Genomic DNA, 18,776 nt, shown 5'->3' with positions numbered 1-18,776 from the left:
CCTTCCTGTTCACGCTCATGTGGGAGTCGTTTCTTCCCGTTGTCAAGAACCAAAACATTGAACAGGAAAAGAGAGTTTCAGTAGGAAATAAGAGCTGTGGTTCCAGGGTGCAAAGCCAGCGTTGACAGGCTTGCTTGATGGCTAGGACTACTCTGGCACATATTAGCATGGTAAGGACCCCAGAAGGCATGAGGTTGCCAGGGAACCATGCAGAAGAAAGCTGATATGGAAGACACAATCATCCCAGCCGGAAGGGGCACTGGGCCATCCTCTCATTCTTGGCCTTACCCCACCCCATAGCATTAGCCCATCTGTTTATGCTAACTGCCAAAAAGATCTAAGGAAAGGAACCGTGATTCACATGTCAACTGTTGGGCCACACTTCAAAACATCTGTTAGTTTTGAGGCCAAGTAGGTGACCTCTCCCAACAAGAGAGATGCCAGGGCCAGGCAACTAAAGGGAGACAGACAGCAAGAAGGGCTCATGCCTGTGATCCAACAGTCCTCCAAGAGTCAGGAGGCACACACAGGGTTCCCCAGCTTCCCCTCTCCACCCTCATTCTTATGGTGTAGCTAGTTCGTACTAGAGGAAGAAATGTCTTTTAACACTAAACACAATAGCACATGAAATCAGACGATCTGAAAATCCAAACTGCTATACATTTTGATCTACAAGAATGTGATTGTCACAGATTTTTCTTCTCAACAAGAGAGACACAAAACCCATGAAGATCTGAAAATATGGTATCAGGTGAATTCTATCATAGCTAAATGGTGCTTTGAAGGTATGAGGTATGTTCCACTGCCAGGCCTGATCCTCTTTATGTACCCGTACCCTGTCATTCCCCATGCCCAAGGCCACTGCCCAGTTTTGTAGCTCTGCTGTCCTTCTCCAGGCTACCCATTATGGCTAGTTGTAACCTGGCTTAAAGACAGTAAGGATGCTGGTGTTTTTCAGGGAAGGATTGATGATGATGGTTTAAGGACCCACCCTGCCTACAGGAAAAGTCCGGAACAAGCTGGAAGAAAAAGAGGGTAGTGGGTGAGACACAAGCCCCCAAATCCTTAATCGGATAGTTGAATGGTAAGTGAAGAAGTGTCTGAGAAGCAGACTGGGAGGTGGCTCAGGGGTTAAAACACTCGCGATATAAACATGAGAACTGGTATTTAAAACCCCAGCTCTGTGTAAATGTGAGTTGGGCTTGGTGGTCACCTGTGGCTCAGAAGGAGGAGGCAGGGCAAGCTGGCTCTCTAAGACTAGCTGTATTGGAGAGTTCTGGGTTCATCTGAGAGACCCCGGTTCAATGAATAAAGTGGAGGGCCAAAGCAGAAGACTGGGAACTCTGTACATGTGCACATCTGTGCAGGAGTGCATGCAGGCACATGTACCCACACGTTTGAATACTCATACCCACGTTCCTGCATGCCACACACACACATACCCAAAAGGGAGAAAAATAAGAAGGGTCCGAGTCAGTAACTAATAGGCAAGCTAGGGTTGGTGGGAATAGTAACCAAAATTTCTTGAAACATGAAAGTGGTGGACTGTGAACAAGGGTTTGGATGGGAGGGATCAAGGCCATCTGGAAATGGTTGTCAGTTAGCAGCTGTCAAGCCTTGGCAGTCCCACTTGATGTGACCTGTGTTAGTATCCAAGGTCTGGGAAGCTTCAGTCACCACCAGGAATGCTTCTGTAGGAAAGCAATTCATCAGTTTGTCTCTCGGCCGTGGTGTGTGCCTGCTGAACTGCATCCCTCTCTAGCCATGCGCCGATCAGTCATCTAGAAGACACGGCAGCACTGTGCTTTGCATTTTGTCTCCTCCGGCCTACACTGCTTTCTCAGTCTGTCTGACCCTTTCCCCCTTTCTCCTTTGGTGTAGAGGGAACATCTTTCTTTATTTATATGAAGCAGCTGTAAAATAGACCACACAGGTGGCCCCCTATGTCCTTGGACTCTGAGTCCACCGATTCAACCAGTCTCAGATCAAAAATATCTGGGGAAAAATAAATTACACCTGCACTTACCATGTAGAAACTTTTTCTTGTTATTGTTCCCTAAATAGCACAGAAATATCTGCAGGGCATTTACATTGATTTAAAGTATTATGGAAGACATTTACAGGTTGTATAGCAACAGTACACTATTTTTTTATAAAGGAAATGAAACTTCTCTGTCTACAGAACATAGGGTTTCCAGCAAGGGGTTTTGGATCTCCCCCCAAACCCTTATGATACCAAGGGAGAACTGAAAAATAACCCCTACTTTTTAGGAAGCAGCCTAGGTAACCAAGTGACCTTTGGGTGGATACTAAGCCCACCCCAGAAGTGAGGTATGCATAAATATTTGAGCCTGTTTGCAGAGATCGGTGTCTGAACAGATGGACAAAAGGTCATTTTAAACATGAATTGCATCGGAGGCTCATCCAGCTTCACACTGCCCTACTGAGAGAGCAAACAGCATTTCATTCTTTCCAACATGCTTTATTCAAATCCTTTATCTCTTTCCTCATTTCCTCCTCCTGCCCACATTTTGGTAAAGAAATGTCTCAACAATACCACTGAGACGGGATGAGAGGCGAAGAAATCAAGACTGACATATACGCACAATAAATGACTTGACATTAGGAAGAATTATGTTTAATTTATTTGGTTTTGTTTTACAAATTGAAATTATTGCAGGACTACTCTAGGATTTATTGGAGAGGGTATCCAAAGGCTAAGGAAGAAGGATCTGGTTTGGTAAGTGCCATGCTTCCCTCTGTTATACGACTAAAGACATCTAACAGTGTTTGCAAATGTCTACTTGCACTGGTGATCGGCAGAGTTGTGAAATCACAGCAAACACGCATGTCAAACACGCATCTCAAATGAATAGGTTCCCAACAGAAGTTCTCTTATCTTGCCACGCATCTGTTCCTCCTATAGATAGTTCCATTTTAAACAATAGGAACACCTTATTTCCATTTTCCTAGTCCATAAAACTTGGAGTGACTTGACTCCATTATGTCTTTTGTATGCTACATCCAGACTTTCAGCTAATTTTAGCTCTAGCTCAGAAACATCTCAGGAGCCCCCCATGTCTCCTCATCGTTCCTGTGGCCACAGTTATCTAAGCCACTGCCGTCCTCATTCTGCCACTGTTGTCACGTCAGTCACCGCATGGCTTCCTAGAAAGGGGTACCCCTGCTTCCTTCCTTGAATTCAGAAGCCAGAGTCAACCTTTTAAAATAAACCCATGCTCCTGTTCAGCCCACACCATCCCACCCTAGGGGCGTCTTATCTCTCTCTCAGGGATCTAACCCTTGCCTCCCTCTGCTCACACCACAATTTATCTCCCCGCCCCCTATTCCCTCCGTTATTCCTATATCCTGTCTCTACTTCCTCTGTTTCAGCTCCCCTGGCCTCTCTGAATCACCAAATGCAGCCCACTCCTGCCCCAGAAGCATCCTGTTTCTGGATGCCACTTGGTTTTCTTTTGTATTTTCCCTTATCTATGTCAAATGGAGATTATCGGAGACATCTTCAGTTCTTAAAACAATAGTTTCCTTCTCCTATTCCATGCTGATCCCTACTCTTTCTCCCTTAATCGAGTTTTACCTATAATTTTTATCACTTTCTTTCAAAATCTCTATTCTAGTCTTTATGTTGCTGTTACTTATAGGCTTCCCTCACTTAGAATATACATATTTAATTTTTGAGACTGTGTATGTATGTGTGTGTGTGTGTGTGTGTGTGCGCGCGCGCTCATGTGCACAATAGTGTGTGTGTTCTGTTCAATCCCTAGTGGCTAAAAACATGTCTGGAGTATGGAAAACTCCCAAATAATTATACAGTACACAAATGAATGCAAGCTTAAATGGTACCTAAGCTACAGCCATTTATCCCAAGGACACTGAAGTAATAAGCCCACTTTTTCACAATGCTCAGTTTAAGGACAAATAAATAGCAATTGTTATCTCTAAACTCTTGTGTCCATTCTGCTCCAAACTGACTAATTACCTTGTGGTTTAATATTTAATTCACAACTATAAAGCTGAGTACAGTATAAGGGACAACTAAGAGAAAGCTTATCTGCGATTGTAATATCAAACAAACAGCAAAAGGCAGAAACTAGAAACTCAGCACTGTGCTACCCTCAAATGCTAGGCAAGCACTGAAAGTTCAGCTCTAGCTCAAAGTGGTGGCACGTGCGGTCTGTAATCCTGGCATTCAGGAATCCCAGACAGGAGGGTCATCCTAAATTCAAGGCCAGCCTGGGTTACATAATGAGAACCTGTCTCAAACAACAGCAATGATAATTAAGAAGAAAGAAAGGAAGGAAGGGAGGGGAAGAAGGAAGTAACAGACGATGACTTCTGATTTTCCAGGTAGAAATATATATATACATATATATATATATATATATATGTATATATATATTTCAATAGGCAAGAGCTAGGGATGCGGTTTCAGTGGTAGAGAGCTCTCCTAGTATGCATGAAATCCGATGCTTGATCACAGCATCGGATAAAAGCAGGTCTGGTGATAGACCCGTAATTCTCTTGGTACATAGGGAGTTCAAGGTGAGCCTGGCATACATGAGACTGTCTCCGTAAGAGGATCAAGAGGAGGGGTGAGGAGGTGAAGGAGGGGGAGGAAGAGGAAGAGGAGGATGAGGGGAGGAGGAAGAAGAAGAAGAGGAAGGAGGGGGAGGAGGAGAAGAAAGCAAAGCATGTCTTTCAGGGCCAGGTAATTTCTATTTCCATTCTGTCTGAGAACCTATGCGCAAAAATCTGAAAACTTCCACATTGATTCCAGAACAGTATGGTCCCATTTATGACTGGCCTTTTAAAAAGTATGTTTTCTTTTAGGACCATAGAGGTTTATGCAGGACTAGGAAGTTAACAGGGAGCCCAGTTCACTCCACTGTGAATTGTGTGGAGTGAATCCTAGGCTTGTGTCTACCGGCTCCTGATAAGATGCCACCAGCACACCTATCTATTTGGCAAGGTCCTAATTCTCCAGATGTTATGATGAGGCCATGTCCAGAAAGACAGACATCTTTTGTTTCCAGGACAGACACAGGAATGAATCCTCAGCCTGCCAGAGTGCTGTTAATAGTCAGGGGAAAATGAAGTCATGTCAAAGTCAGTGCTCAGAGAATGCTGGGTGACCAATTCCAATTTCCAAGGTCCCTAGATAGCTTTATTAAAGCAAGTGAAGTGTAAAAAAAGATCCAGTTCAAACAATGCAAATGTTCAGCTTCCCTCAACCAGTGATAAGTAAAATGGAGAAAAATAAGTCCTGGCTAAAACTCACTTGGGGAACCTTCAGATATCAAAGAATCAGCCTCAAGGAATTTTCAAAAGCAGAAGTAGGGCTAAACCTTTTCACCTGGCAAGGGGTGCTTTTCGCCTTAATGGAACTTTCAATGGAAGATTTGAGTCAGCTCAAAACTCAGATCTCTGGACTCCATCAGACCTTCATCCAAAGCTGTCTGATACATGATCTTGAGAATGTATTTAACTTTCTGGTGTCGCAGTTTTCCTACCTGCACGATGGGCTTAATCAAATGTATTCTGCAGGATTACGTGTGGCATTATCAGTGATGGGTGTAACACACAAGATTTGGGTGTCTTTGTAATTGTTTCTCCATCCCAGTCTAAACCATCTGATCAACTACAGATGGGGACCTAGCGTGCCAAGTCAAGAAGTGGCAGCCAATGGGTTGCCGAATGGAGACTGTTTGGGAATGGATTAAATCAAGCAAGTATGACTTTCAAGTGGCTTCATTGCTCACCGTTTTTAGGGAAAATCTGCACGTTATATCCCTAACCTTGAATTACTGGCAAGGTTATATGGACTCAAAGGTCAAAATTCTGATGTTTAAAATGAATGAATAAATGAATTTGAGACATGGTCGCATGTATCCCAGGCTGGTCTTGAACTTCCTGGATAGCTGAGGATAACCTTAAGCTCCCGATTCTTCTGTGTATACATCCTGAGTGTTGAGCTGTGGCCAGTTCATACAGTATCAGGACTGGAGACCAGGGCTCTGTGCACGCTAGGCCAACACTTCACCTACTGAGCTACTTCCTAGATCCTTCTAACCTTAATTTAAAGTGTTTGTTTGGCATAGTCCATTAACAACTTCAGGTTCAATTTAATTGTAGAAAATGGCATTCATTTATCTCTTGGGGAGTCAAATATGAATGTCTGGTTTTCTCCAGTCTTCCATCAAAGTGTTTAAATTTGGGGTGTGGGGGAGGGATGGGGATGCACTGTTTCATTACATGTTAAACCCCGTCATGCAATTCCTTAGGTTAATGGCAGTACCTGGGGTTTGTTTTATTTGCTTTTCCCTAAAAGCTGACTATTTTAGCTAGCTAGCATCCCAGCTTTGGTGGCACTTTGGCAGGGTCGCCACACACAGACCTGGGGCCCCATGTAGCTGAGGAGAGTGGAGAGTGTGCCCAGCACAAAATCACAGACTTACTAAAAACATAAGAGAATTTGTGATGATTTTCACAAAGATTTATTTTTAGATTTTATTTACTTGTATGTGTGTGTGTGTGTTTAAGTGAATGTGTGTCAGCTGTTTGCTGATGACTATGGAGACTACAAGAGGGTGTTAGATACCCCAAAGCTGGAGTTACAGGAAGTTGTGGACTGCTTGATTTGGGTGCTGGGAACCAAATTCAGGTTCTCTGGAAAAGCAGCAAGTGCTCTTAACCAAAGATCCATCTCTCCAGCCCCTCTGATAGTTTTGTAACGCGTTTGTATAATTCTTAAGTGTGAACTGTGAAGTTAGTAGGCATTTGAGGGTCTGGAGTTTTGGTTATATTTGTGACCTTTTTTAAAAAAGAGAAGGAATACGATTTTCCTTTTGGATCCAAGAAATCCATGGCCTACAATGTTCTCTGCCTCTATGACCTCAGAATCACACCTTCCAATCTGAGTCTATTTGTCTGTATTTGTGGCATGGGTGGAGGACCGGCAGATATATAGCATTTGCCATCTGCTAAAACAGCAAGGATTTGCAAAGAGAAAAATGTGTTCGTCTGGAGGGATGGAACTCAGAAACTCGCTTTCCCAGAAATTCATGTACAGAAAAAGTCAAAGTCATACATCTTGAATAACTGATCCTTTGAATAGTTTTCTCCAATGAATTAAAAACACAACTGAGACATAACTAATGTCCCAAAGTCACAAAGTAGCGAAAACTTGGCCATCTGTGCAAGACAACCTTTCTCTTCCCAGAGAAGAGGAGAGTAACTGAACAACCTCAAAGACTTTACTGACACAAAAGTAGGGATTTGGTATCGAGTACATTTGGAAATGTTGAGGGTCAGTGACCCAGTGCTTATAAAAACATGAAAAGTCAAATTCTGCCATGAGAAATCAATAAATTTATAGGGCAGGTTATTTTGCCATCCTCCCAGCCCATCATTTGCTGATGTCTGAAGACAGTTTTGGTTATCACAGTGTAGAGGTTATGAAATAGGCACTGGGAAGGTAGAGACTAAGGAAGCTGATAAGCATTCTCCAGTGCCCAGAAGAATGCCCTCCAGGAAGGAGGTTTCTGGTCTCAAGTGTCAAGATTGGAAAAGTCTAATCCATACTTGTTTAAAATATGTAGATTGCTCTATGCACTGCTATCTTAATTCCTAATCAGAATCGTGCTCACCCATTTCCCAGACAACGTGCTCACTAGAATTAATCTTACTTTGGAAAACATTCCCAAACAGCAACCTCCATATTCAAATGTGACATTCAAACCTCATGAGATGCTAAATGCTGTTGGGCTCTCACAAGGGAGGGAGAGTTCTGTCATTGCCAAAACAGCTAATTGAAAAGAATCACCAAGAACTACCAAATGCTGTGGAATGTCGAGGAGCAGTCCCATCTGCACGATCACCGTTTTGTTTAGAAAGGTGTTTACTCGAGCCCGAATAGCCAGGTGAAATTCCTCTCGCCTTAGTGGGCCGCTTCAGCACACATTTATACTCACCCCTACCCCCGTGTGCCCCAGGTGTGCCAAACCTCTGGAATGAGTGGCACTCTTTCCTGGTTTGCAACTCCACAGTCTGGTTAGACAATCTACTTTCTGGAGACGTCTACTTTCAGCTTAACCTTGTTGGGAGTTGACAGATAGGGATGGCTTCCTAGGATCTCAGAATGTTGTTTGAAGGAATGTCACCTCTCTGGAGAGGGATTTCCATTAGTTCTTCCATCAGTCAAACTTTCAATGGGAAGATCTCTCTCTCTCTCTCTCTCTCTCTCTCTCTCTCTCTCTCTCTCTCTCTCTCGTTACTGGGTGAAGTAAAATTTTGTTAGGCTGTCCTGTCTTCGCTGGATGACTAAATACCATCTCCCTTTCAACTGCTTGATGCTGGGAGAACCTCCACTCCCAGAAGAAACTACCAAAAGTGTCTCCTGACTTTGCTTAAAGGTTCACTGAGGGATAAAATCAGTTCCACGTGAGAATCACTGATTTATCCTACGGCTCCTGGAAAGCCCTTCAAGTTCCCTGAACTGGCTTGATTTGAATAGATGTTGAGGGGGTGGGGCACACAGCCTTCCTGATAAATGGAGGTTATAGAGTCATGTGGGTATCACTGCTACAAAGTTTGGGACTTGGGTCAATAAGTCGGGGAGCCTCTCTCTCTAAGGGACATGTCCTGTACAGCATGGAATCCCTTGGAATATATTTAACAGGATTTCAATTACAGTAGCAAGCTGTAGGGGACAACGTTTCTCGCTGACATCAGCTGACGACTGGCCATCTAAGGGGTTCTTAGGTCACATCTGATCCAAGGCAACCACAGAGAAGGGAACATGGCTTTATCAGTGCCTGCATACAGAACTGCACAACAGGTAAGCTGGCTGGGCGAGGGTTTTTGACTAAGCTCAAAGAAAACAAACAGCACACATGTTTGGGGGAAAAAAGTCTTTTGTTTTTCAAGGAATTTAGACTTTGGGTAGGGGTGAGTTAAAAGGGGGCCTGTGTTATTTATTAGAATTTGAGAGTAGGGACTGCATTGAAAGAACGCTGGGATTTCCCTGGGGAAGGGAGACATAAAAGGCACACTTTTCAGATGCCCAGAGGCCTTTTATTTCTGTGGCACAGGACAGAGGGGACAGTGCAGGGAGGAAGCGAGAGAGCAAGAAAGAGAAAAGCGAGAAATGGAAGATTGAATCCTGGGTGGGAGGGGCAACACCCTTTTCTTTGTCACTGCAGGGCCAAAGAGTGATGACAAACGCCCCCTAAAATTTCTCCAAAAGTTTAATGCCTTGAAATAAATCCAGATCTACTCTTTCCCCCTTTCTGAAGGAAACGGCAATCAGAACATATTTATTTAGGCAGATGTTTAAGACTTTTGTGGAATTTCAAATATACAGAAAAATTGCACAATCCCTTTCCCACCTCATCTAGAGTTCCCTGGCCATCAACAGCTCCCTCATCCCCTCAGCCCTCCGGCTCCCCGTGTCCACCTTCTTCTCGTCTAGGTACAGGCTATGATCATTTTGCCATTTTCTGATCCACCAAATTATCAGATCATTGTTAAGTGACTGAGGGTTTTTGCTTGTTTGTTTTTTAATGTTTTGGAAGTGACTTAGGAGCAAAATTACTTGAATCCTTTCTTGTTCTAATATTTAGAAAGCCCACCCTCTGGATGGCATCTCAATTAGAATACTTCCCTAAAATGTGTGTATGGAGGATTTTATGTCTGGCCACTGAGAATGGGAGTTAATTGAGGGCCTGTGAGTCAATTTGCAGGGGATGCTTTTGCACGTGTTTCAGTTTGGTGGAGGGGGGCTTGTCAGTTTGAGGCGTGGCTGTGAATGGACCCATTGAGGTTTTCTTAACACCACAGAGGCTGTGGTTTGCAGAGGCAATGGTAACAAAGGAGAAGGGGGCAAGATCAGCGCCTCTCTGGAGTCTCCCGATGTGTCTTTGAAATGGAGTCCTGCCAAGCTAATCTGCTCTGTGTCACCTACTGGGTTCAGTGAATCCCAAAAAGCTGCCTTCCTAAAGCTTTCCCCTCAAGGAGACAATGATCTCTCGGAATTTCAGAGTCTACCTGGTGCTTTCAATTTCACCTCCTCCCTAAAGGCCTCAACCAGGGCTGGCCCTTCCAACCCACTGCACACACAGTCTTTCTCCTTTAGTGAGCTTCTGGCCACTGCAAACTTGAAGAGGAGCGTTTGTTTCAACAGCTGCTTTGATGATGAAAAGCTGGGAGCGATTCCTCCCAGCACAGCTGGTTCTGACTGGCTGTCTTTACCTTACCCTGCTTTTCTCTAATGCCCAGTTGTGGCCCACTGATGTTTTGCAAAACAAAAGCACAAACTCCAAGAAGGACAGGAGAAGGCTAGTTACTGGGGACGTGCTGTGTAGGGGCTTCTCAGTGCTGACGCAGGAGTCTTCTCCCTTTACTTTTTTAAATTTGATTTTGCCTAGTTTATAACTAATGGTTAAATGTGCACTGTTGCCTGGTTGTCCATCTGGTATGGCAGCCTTTAGGGTGACTATGGTGAATAGATTTATAAATTAATACCATTAAAAAAGAGGATTCCAGCCCCTTATTTACATTATACATGTTTGGGATTTGTTTTGGGTGGTGTGGGGATAGAAGGTCAGGCCAGGTCCCAGCTAGAACATGCTTTGTCACGGAGATGTACTTATCCCTAACTACTTTTTAACCTTTTTAGAGAATCTTTGTGAAAAGGTGTGGCTAAGCTGCCCAGGCTGACCTTTAATTTGCCTGGAAGCCCAGGTCTTCAAAATTTGGGATTCTCCTGCCTCAAGTTCCCTTGTTGCTGAAATTAAAAGCCTGTGTCACCAGTATGTGTATGTGTATGTGTATGTATGTGTCTAGTGTTGGCAACATGTTAGCAATGACTTTCATATTGGAAACCAGCAACACAGAATAGTTTCCTCACTGTAGGATGCTGTAGGTCTGTGGATCGAGGCATAAGTTCTTTCACAGAGGAGCAATGGGATGCAGATCTGGACAGGAATGATGGGCTCTGGACCAAGCCAGTGTGTGCTATCTTCTTTACTGCTCACTGCACACATCTGTGTTAGCTGCCAATTTTCTATTTTACAATCTCTGGGAAGGGAAGCTTTGGTTTTAAAACTGTTTGCAACAACAATTCCACTGCAAGGGAAGGGTAAAAAGCAGGGAAGATGGCACTCAGTCCACACGCTCCAGATCTTTTTATTGGCCTCTATTATATAACAAAGGGGATCTGTGCCCTTAGACCACATCTTCCCCAGAAGGAGCTCAGACCAATCAGTCACATTTGGGACCTAATGTGGGCAGACTCTAGGCCAGGACTAAAAAACAAAAACAAAACAACAATAACAACTAAGTTTCTGCTTCCACAATGTTAGGTGTCTACTTAAAAATGATTGGACAACTTCACATCTAATAGGATTGCTATTTTTTTTAATTGAGCGAACATCATCAGCAACAGTGAAGTAGTGGGTTCTAGTAGCAATTTATTCTTTTATTTTTAGCTGATTGAGCTGTCAGTCAAAGAAGTGTTGGGTCTTTGATTACAGGAGTTTGACTTTCTCCATTTCTTGCTAAAATTTCCCTTTGTCCTTTGTAAAGCACAACTCTGATGAGTTCCTTGCTGTACCTGTACCTGTAATGTGTGTAAGAGGACCCAACCCACAGGAGGCACCCTAAAATATCTGCTGTGAAATGGATGGCTTTTATTTGGAAGATAACAAGGTGACATCTTTAATCCCTTACATTCTTCTCCAAGACGAACCTTCTGGAAAAGCCTCTGCTGATGTCCAGGATCCCCTCCCAGCCAATTACTCGTGGATGTAACCCCTTCTTCCCCCTCCACATTCCAGTGTTTTCATCCCTCTCCTCATTGGCCAGACAACTCCTGAGTCAGGTAGAGGGCATAGCTTTCCCTGAGAGCATGTCCTCCCATCTCTGGGCTTTGTAAATACATAAGAATAGAGATCTGCTAAGCCACCCTGAACAAGCTGTCAAAAGATGTGATGAAACAGCTGTTCACAGAGGTGACACAGTCACAGAGCCATCATCAACAGATAAGCAATATTTGCAGTCTGTTGAGTTTCTTTTCAATAAGTAGATGCAGACAAGCATTCTGATGGCTCTAAACACTGGACAGGGGTGTATTATAGATTGTCTTAATCTATATTGAACTTAGTGAAAATGTGATTTCCTGTGTCATAGACTTTTGAATAATTAAAAAAATCCAAAACAATAACTATTCAGCTCAGATTGAGGAAGAGCGGGCCAAGAAGTCCAAGGCCAACCTAGGCTCCAGCAAGATGTTGCTTCAAAATAAAGCCAACAGGTAGTGAGGATCTTTTATTTTTAAAAGGCTAGGTGTGTGTTTAAGACTCGAGTTCATTTAGGAAAAATATCATTTATATTTTTATATTTAATTGCATTTTCTTCAAAGTTGAAATCTTACATGATTGCCCTACTCTGGCCAAAAATTTCTCTGTAACATGAAAGAAAGAGTTGTTTTGCCTTTACACGACATTTCTGAAACATCTGGTTATGGGAATTTGCCAATAGCACCAATAATTTAGGATGTTCTGTTATTGGACTCAAATGCACAGTGTTGGAATCAGCCTACCATTGTTCAGGGAGGATGGTATTTGAATTTCAGGAAACTCTTAGTAAAGGTCTCATAACTCACTGAGCATAACCTGTTCATGTCTCCCAAAGTAGGATTAATGGAGTTGGCAGCAGCCATGAGCAGTCTTGTCACTAATGTAGCTGTAGTAACATGTGATGTGGTGTAGCAGTGGTCCCCTCATGGGACAGCAAAAAGGCTGGCACCAACATAGCCATGCTCAATAAGGTTAGCTATGGTTAGCGTTATCTACTTTGCAATGCTATTTTTTGTCACATCTTTATAAACCTCTAACTCATACAAGTATCTCTCCCCTCCCCTCATTTTGAATTATTTTGTGTGTCAAGCACTACTACCAACAATGGGGTGAAATGGAGGATGGAATGAGGCATTATCATCTGAATACATATTTTGGCAAAGGGGAGGCTGTCTTGGAACTTCCACCTTCATTGCTATAACATTTATTTTTCTTTAATAATAGATTCTTTCTGAATTTTTTGAAGTGTATCGAAGGTGAACCAATAAAAGTGACAAACGGAAGCCTTCTGCCGTTGTCGGGACAGAGACCCAGGTGGACCCCTGTGTGGACACTTTGGTGGTTTGTCTCAGAATCTTCTCTTCTAGCCACCCTTCTTTGTCTTCTGGGTGTGTTTTGCCAGCATCTTCAAATTCAGTAAGCAAAGCTTTTTGATGTCATAGTTGAAACTCAATGAATCAAGACAACATTATTAGAAAAGGCAAAGCGACCCAACACAAGGTTAAGCCTCACAGATTTCTGTTCAGAGAACTCATTATCATCTCTAATTCAGAACTGTTTTAAAGCAACCTTTCAAAACGCACACTTCAGCTCAGCCAGCAACATGAAGTTTAATACATGGCTACTTGGAATTAGGAGGGAGGTGATAGAGAGAGTTTACAAAATTTAAATATATATATATTTTAATCAAAAGAAACATACATTCACTTCTGATTCGCATGGCCTATTCGCCTTCAGAGTCAGCTCTCACACACTAGTTTTTAAACAGTGCTTACAAAATTAAATAACTTGGAAAAATAAATACGCTTTGTTATATAAAGACATATAAATCTGTACCACCCAAAATATTCAGAAGTACGTAAATGTGACTGCTTAAAACGATTTTTCAGAAAATATGGTTGTGATATTTATGATCTTTGATTCTGTGATATAATGAGATTGTCAAACACTGACATCAAACCTTTTCTCTTTCTACCTATAGGCACTGGACAGTGTGAAATGAAAATGAGGTAGACACAAATCCTTAAGGTTGCCAGGCTGAAACACAAGCATAGCCCCCTTCCACGCTCATGGCCTCTCATCATTCAGAGCCGTGAGCACAGCTCTCAAAGGCTCAGCGAAAGACTCCCAGACAAGCAATTTCTGTAGAGAAGAACCACTATGTACAGGAGACCAGTGAACAGAAACACAGGGCAATGCAAAAGCAAATGCCACCAAATTACCCTAGGGGTGTGGCGGTGGCAGTGGCAGACATGACTTTCTTCTCCTGGATGCATTTGCTCAGTCTAAAATGTTCCTGATTTGTAGGACATTTCTTGCTTCCCTTGACAATATAGAGTTCTGTCTGGCTTGTCCCATGTGTCATGGGACAGACATATTTATTTCCCAGTGTGTTTTAGGACTAGCTCCATAGCTCCATAGTTCAACAGAGCTGAAGAACACTGTTTCTTAAACAAATCAAGAGTCCAGGGACTTTATTTTTAAAGGCCAGAAGAGAAAATTTTGCAGAATATTTTTCTCAATCATGATTTTTTTTTTTTTGAGGCAGAGTCTTATAGCTTATTATGGCCCCAAACTACAGGTGATCCTCCTGACTCAGTCTCCTGAGTGCTGGGTCACAGGTGTGAGCCACTGCAATCAGTGTTACAATAATGAGTCATAGACCTGCTGTGACTCAAGTCAGAGCCAACGTCTCTCTAAAAGGGTTGTTTGTGGAGACTCTGGGGGTTGTGGCGACAATGATTTGGGTTTCTTTTTCAAATGCTACTCCTTCTTAGGCAGCATCGACATAAGCTGTCTCCGCTTGACCTTGACTGTGTCCCACAGCGGTGGCTGCTTTGTGATATGACAGTGTCTATGTGTGGGAGTCCCTGGGAGCAAAAGCAACCTGCTGGAGGGGTCAGAGTCACCCTGCTCTCTATTGGAAGTGAGACAGTAGCACCTCGAATGTGCGTCTCTCTTTTGTCCACTTGCTAACTTCACTGTAGCTACAGTGGGAAAGCACCATAGGAAAGACTTTACAGCTAGAAACGGGAGTCATTGAGGTATGCTGAAATGTAGAAGTCCTAAGACATTATACCAAAGCATCCATGTAAATAAACATAAAATAATCCAAATCAAAATGCTATAGCAAGAGTCCGAATGACTGTTCTCTTCCATGTACATAAAATATATTTAAACTGCCTATCTACTAAAACAAAATGCTTTTGATTTAGTTTTTTTTGTTAAAAAAAATCACAGTTTAAAAGCCTTGCAAAAGTGGCTATTCTCTTAAGACAGGAGAAGACTTGAAATCTGAAAGTCAAACTAACAGTCGCTTTATGAGATCACACAGGCGATAAAGCTTGCTTTAAAATCCATGTCTACATATGCTGGAGCTCAGAGGACTTTTACTCTCTTGTTTTCCTCTCTCAGAGTTTAGAAAAACTATATGTAGCCCCAAGAAGAACAGCAATATTAAATATGCCCCAGGTTTTCAGTTAAAACAATCAGGAGCTTATATTTAAGATTTAAGCTATAAAATTATTAATAGGGAATATACTGACAGAACATCTCAAAAAAAGAAACTAGCATATATATGTATGTACAGACACACACACATGTGTGTGTAATACACAGACACATCCCCAGCACTATATTTTATAACCCATTATGAATATATTTTTCTATCTTCCTAAAATGTACTTGAGAGAAGTATGGGATCAAAGGGTTAATATTTAGAGAAGGAGAACACAGATTTCTTTTCTTCATCAAACCACAAGACTATGCAATGAGGAGGTTCTCACAGAGGCGTAACCAGTGACTTTAGAACTAGTGACATACTACTCTTGAGAGTGTGAAGGGACCCGGGGGAATTAGCTCTGGTGTCACCTGGACACAGAGTGAGCATGCCGTGGGCTCGAGCGGGAACGAGCGCTTCACGGATAGTAGTAAGCAGCAATGACAGAGAACCTGGGATTTTCAGAGGCCATCCTGTCTGTCCTAACGTACCTCAGACCTTTTTCACAGCATACATCTGGAAAGGTGCCAGCGTTGAAGACACAGTATCCTGAGAGAACCACAGATGTGTCGTTGTGACTTTTCTTAAACTCTGGGATAAAATCCCACAGCCTAGTGGAGAGCACAAGCCAAGCTCGTGTTTCTACTCCTAGTTCACTACTACATCCAGAAGCCTCAGAGCTAACTGGGTCACAGAACCAGCCCCGAAGACGCAGTCCCTGATGCCCGAAAGCCTGACTTTGAGAAGCATCAGTGGGTGTCAATCAAGCTGCTTCAGCTAACCGGCTCTGGCACTAGGAATGAGCAAAACCTTCCAAGACAAGTCTGAATAAAAAGCCATCTGGAAGTGACTTTATACAATACTGATTTCAGCTTCATCGCAATGAATGTGCTTCCAGGAATATTTACTGTACTAGATACATCAGATCTACTGGCTTCATATTTCTTTTGGTCACAGCTTAGCCTAGGAATTGTGCTGACACGGTTAATCCATCTGTTTGCTAAGAGCTGCCCCAGTAGTTTGTATTTACAGTGACAAACCTGCCTTGCCGTGCCAGCTCCTGCCTAAAGAAAACGAGGAGCAAAGTAAAAGCTGATCTCATTTGGCCTTGTTGTCTGGGGGCAGGGAAGATTCCAGATATTTCAGAAGGTATCAGGCCACTGGTTACACGGCTGGTCACCTATAGTTCCAAAATGGCTAGTCTATTGGTGGCTCTAGACATTATATGGGTTGTGCTAAGGTATTTCCAAGCCTCGCAAAAGCAAATGATAGTAGTTGGAGAAAAAAAAAAAATGCCTTGGCGTCAATAAGCAGGAACCTTGCTCCGATAGCACAGCTTAGAAAGCAAAGACTGGCTCCGTTTGAGCCATTTCTCTAAGTCATTATCAATGTACATACATACAGCTCTTCTAGGCAAAGGAAGCTACTTCTTGGCACCATTCCTGCATGAGGTATATGTATTCTATAAAGTCACTTTGGCAGTATCGCACGGTATTAATTACACCATGCCAGAATAGAGAGAAACTAACTGGGCATTCATAGCACAATATCTAGGATGCTTTCACAGGCGTGACAGTTCTTGGCTGTGAAGGCATGCCCCAGAATATCATAACACTGAGAGTTTGGGTAACAAACATGAAGCATTAGGGCCGTACCGAGCTCCAAGGGCCAGTACTCCACGCAGCATCTTGTGGGCAAGCGTGTGTGTTGCACTGTTCACGGTCTGGAGGCTTGTCAAGAACTTCACAGCTCAGATCTGGGAACCGGTCGCCGTTGGCCCGCTGACAGACCACCAGTCTTGTCCGCACGCCTCCACCACACCGCTTGGTACACTGGAAGAGGGACAAAGAACGCGACAGTTATTTTGTGTGAACAGCACATGGCAAATTCTATTTCCCCGCAGGAAACTTTTCTTGGCTACACTTTGTTATAATGTTGGGCAGCCTAAGTCTGACAGACAGAGCCAAGGCGAATTGCCAACAATGACAGAGTCAATGGACCATGGTTCCTGGGAATATTAAGTATCCGTGAGGGCTTCCTTTATATCTGTAGTAAGGGCTTTTATGAGCTCACCTCATCAGGTTGAGAACACAGTTACTTGCCTCATGTTTAAAATGAAGGTTGGGAAGTTAATTTAATCAATCTTGATTCATTAATTAATTAGCCAGTAGCTAAGATAAAATTCTTTGAGGCATACAAAAACAAGTAAATAAAAAAATAGCCAGAAACTACTCAACATCAAATCAAAAAGATAATGACTTAGCCCATTTTGCTTTGTTTTATTTCATTTTATTTTATGGTAGTTGATAATTTCTTTCTTTGGTTTTTGTTTTGAGACAAAGTTTCACTGTGCAGTCTAGGCTAGTCTGGAACTCACTGTAATCCAGACTGACTTTCTGTCTCAGCCTCCTGAATGCTGGGATCATAGAGACAAGCAGTCAGGGTCAAGTCCAAGTTTTATTTTTAAATGTTGCTGAGGATTTAATCCAGGGACTGAGTTTTATACAACCCACATGTGCCGGCAAGCAACTTCTATGAAGCTGTCATAGAAGGACCTTTGCTGATTCTCTTACTCCAGTTGTGATGTGCAACCGTTTAACTCAACCTTCAAACCTCAGGACAAGTACAACTGTGCCTTAGGATGAATCGAGAGCACGAGGGGAGTGGACGGAAGCCGATGTTCTGACTCCCGGCAGGACTCACATTTGTGAGACGGGAACAAGTTGTATTTCTTGGACAGTGCCGCTGTGCTCAGATCCAGGAACACAGACATCCAGTTTCCCTGCTATGTCAAGGGCGGCTCTCCCACACTGGGATGGGTCAGCCTGTGGTGACTGACAGCAGCCCGGCAAAGGCATGGACTCGCCTGGCTTGGATTCAACTACAGAGGTCTAATTATGGATCCCGCAGGACAAAACTGCACTGAGTTTTGGGAAGACTCCCCTCCCAGGAGTCTCCAAGCTCCTCTCCCCCTCCCTCCCTCAGCATCACTGCCCAGGAAAACACCAGTGAAAGCCAATAAGAGTTCCTGGGTCAACTGCCTGTCCCTTCTAGGTTATGTGTATGAAATAGTGAGACACAGGAATGTGGCCTAAGGAGCCCATCATCTCCTAAGTCTTCTTTCTTCCTCTTGGTGCTGTGGTCTTCCAGGTGTTCATTTTCAGGTTTTATTTGGTAAACAGTCAAGATATAACAACTCGGTAAGCTTTAAATATGTGCGTCTCTTACAGATTCAACCATAGAGAGAGATTTTAGTAACATAAATATGCATGTAAGTGCTACGATGAAGTATAACAAGAGTTCAAAAGACCCAACACTAATGCTACTGCATATCATTTTTACTATTAATAAAGTTATTATTGCATTATTACAGTATCACTTGATTGATTGAAAGTTACATG

General features: G+C 42.9%; 1 protein-coding gene across 4 annotated transcripts in view; it reads right to left on the bottom strand.

The window, feature by feature from the left end:
- Adamts9 (ADAM metallopeptidase with thrombospondin type 1 motif 9) overlaps positions 1–18,776 on the bottom strand; it is a 166,882-nt gene that overhangs the window by 62,065 nt on the left and 86,041 nt on the right. For all 4 annotated transcript variants that reach the window (XM_087904481.1, XM_087904483.1, XM_087904482.1 and 1 more), the window contains exon 28: positions 17,031–17,207. In XM_087904481.1, the coding sequence (XP_087760607.1) occupies positions 17,031–17,207 (177 nt within the window). The remainder of the gene's footprint in view (positions 1–17,030; positions 17,208–18,776) is intronic.

The sequence above is a fragment of the Myodes glareolus genome, chromosome 3, assembly GCF_982192425.1.
Source record: "Myodes glareolus chromosome 3, mMyoGla1.1, whole genome shotgun sequence".
In the NCBI taxonomy this organism is placed as follows: domain Eukaryota; kingdom Metazoa; phylum Chordata; class Mammalia; order Rodentia; family Cricetidae; genus Myodes; species Myodes glareolus.
This window is presented reverse-complemented; position numbering and strand designations above follow the sequence as displayed.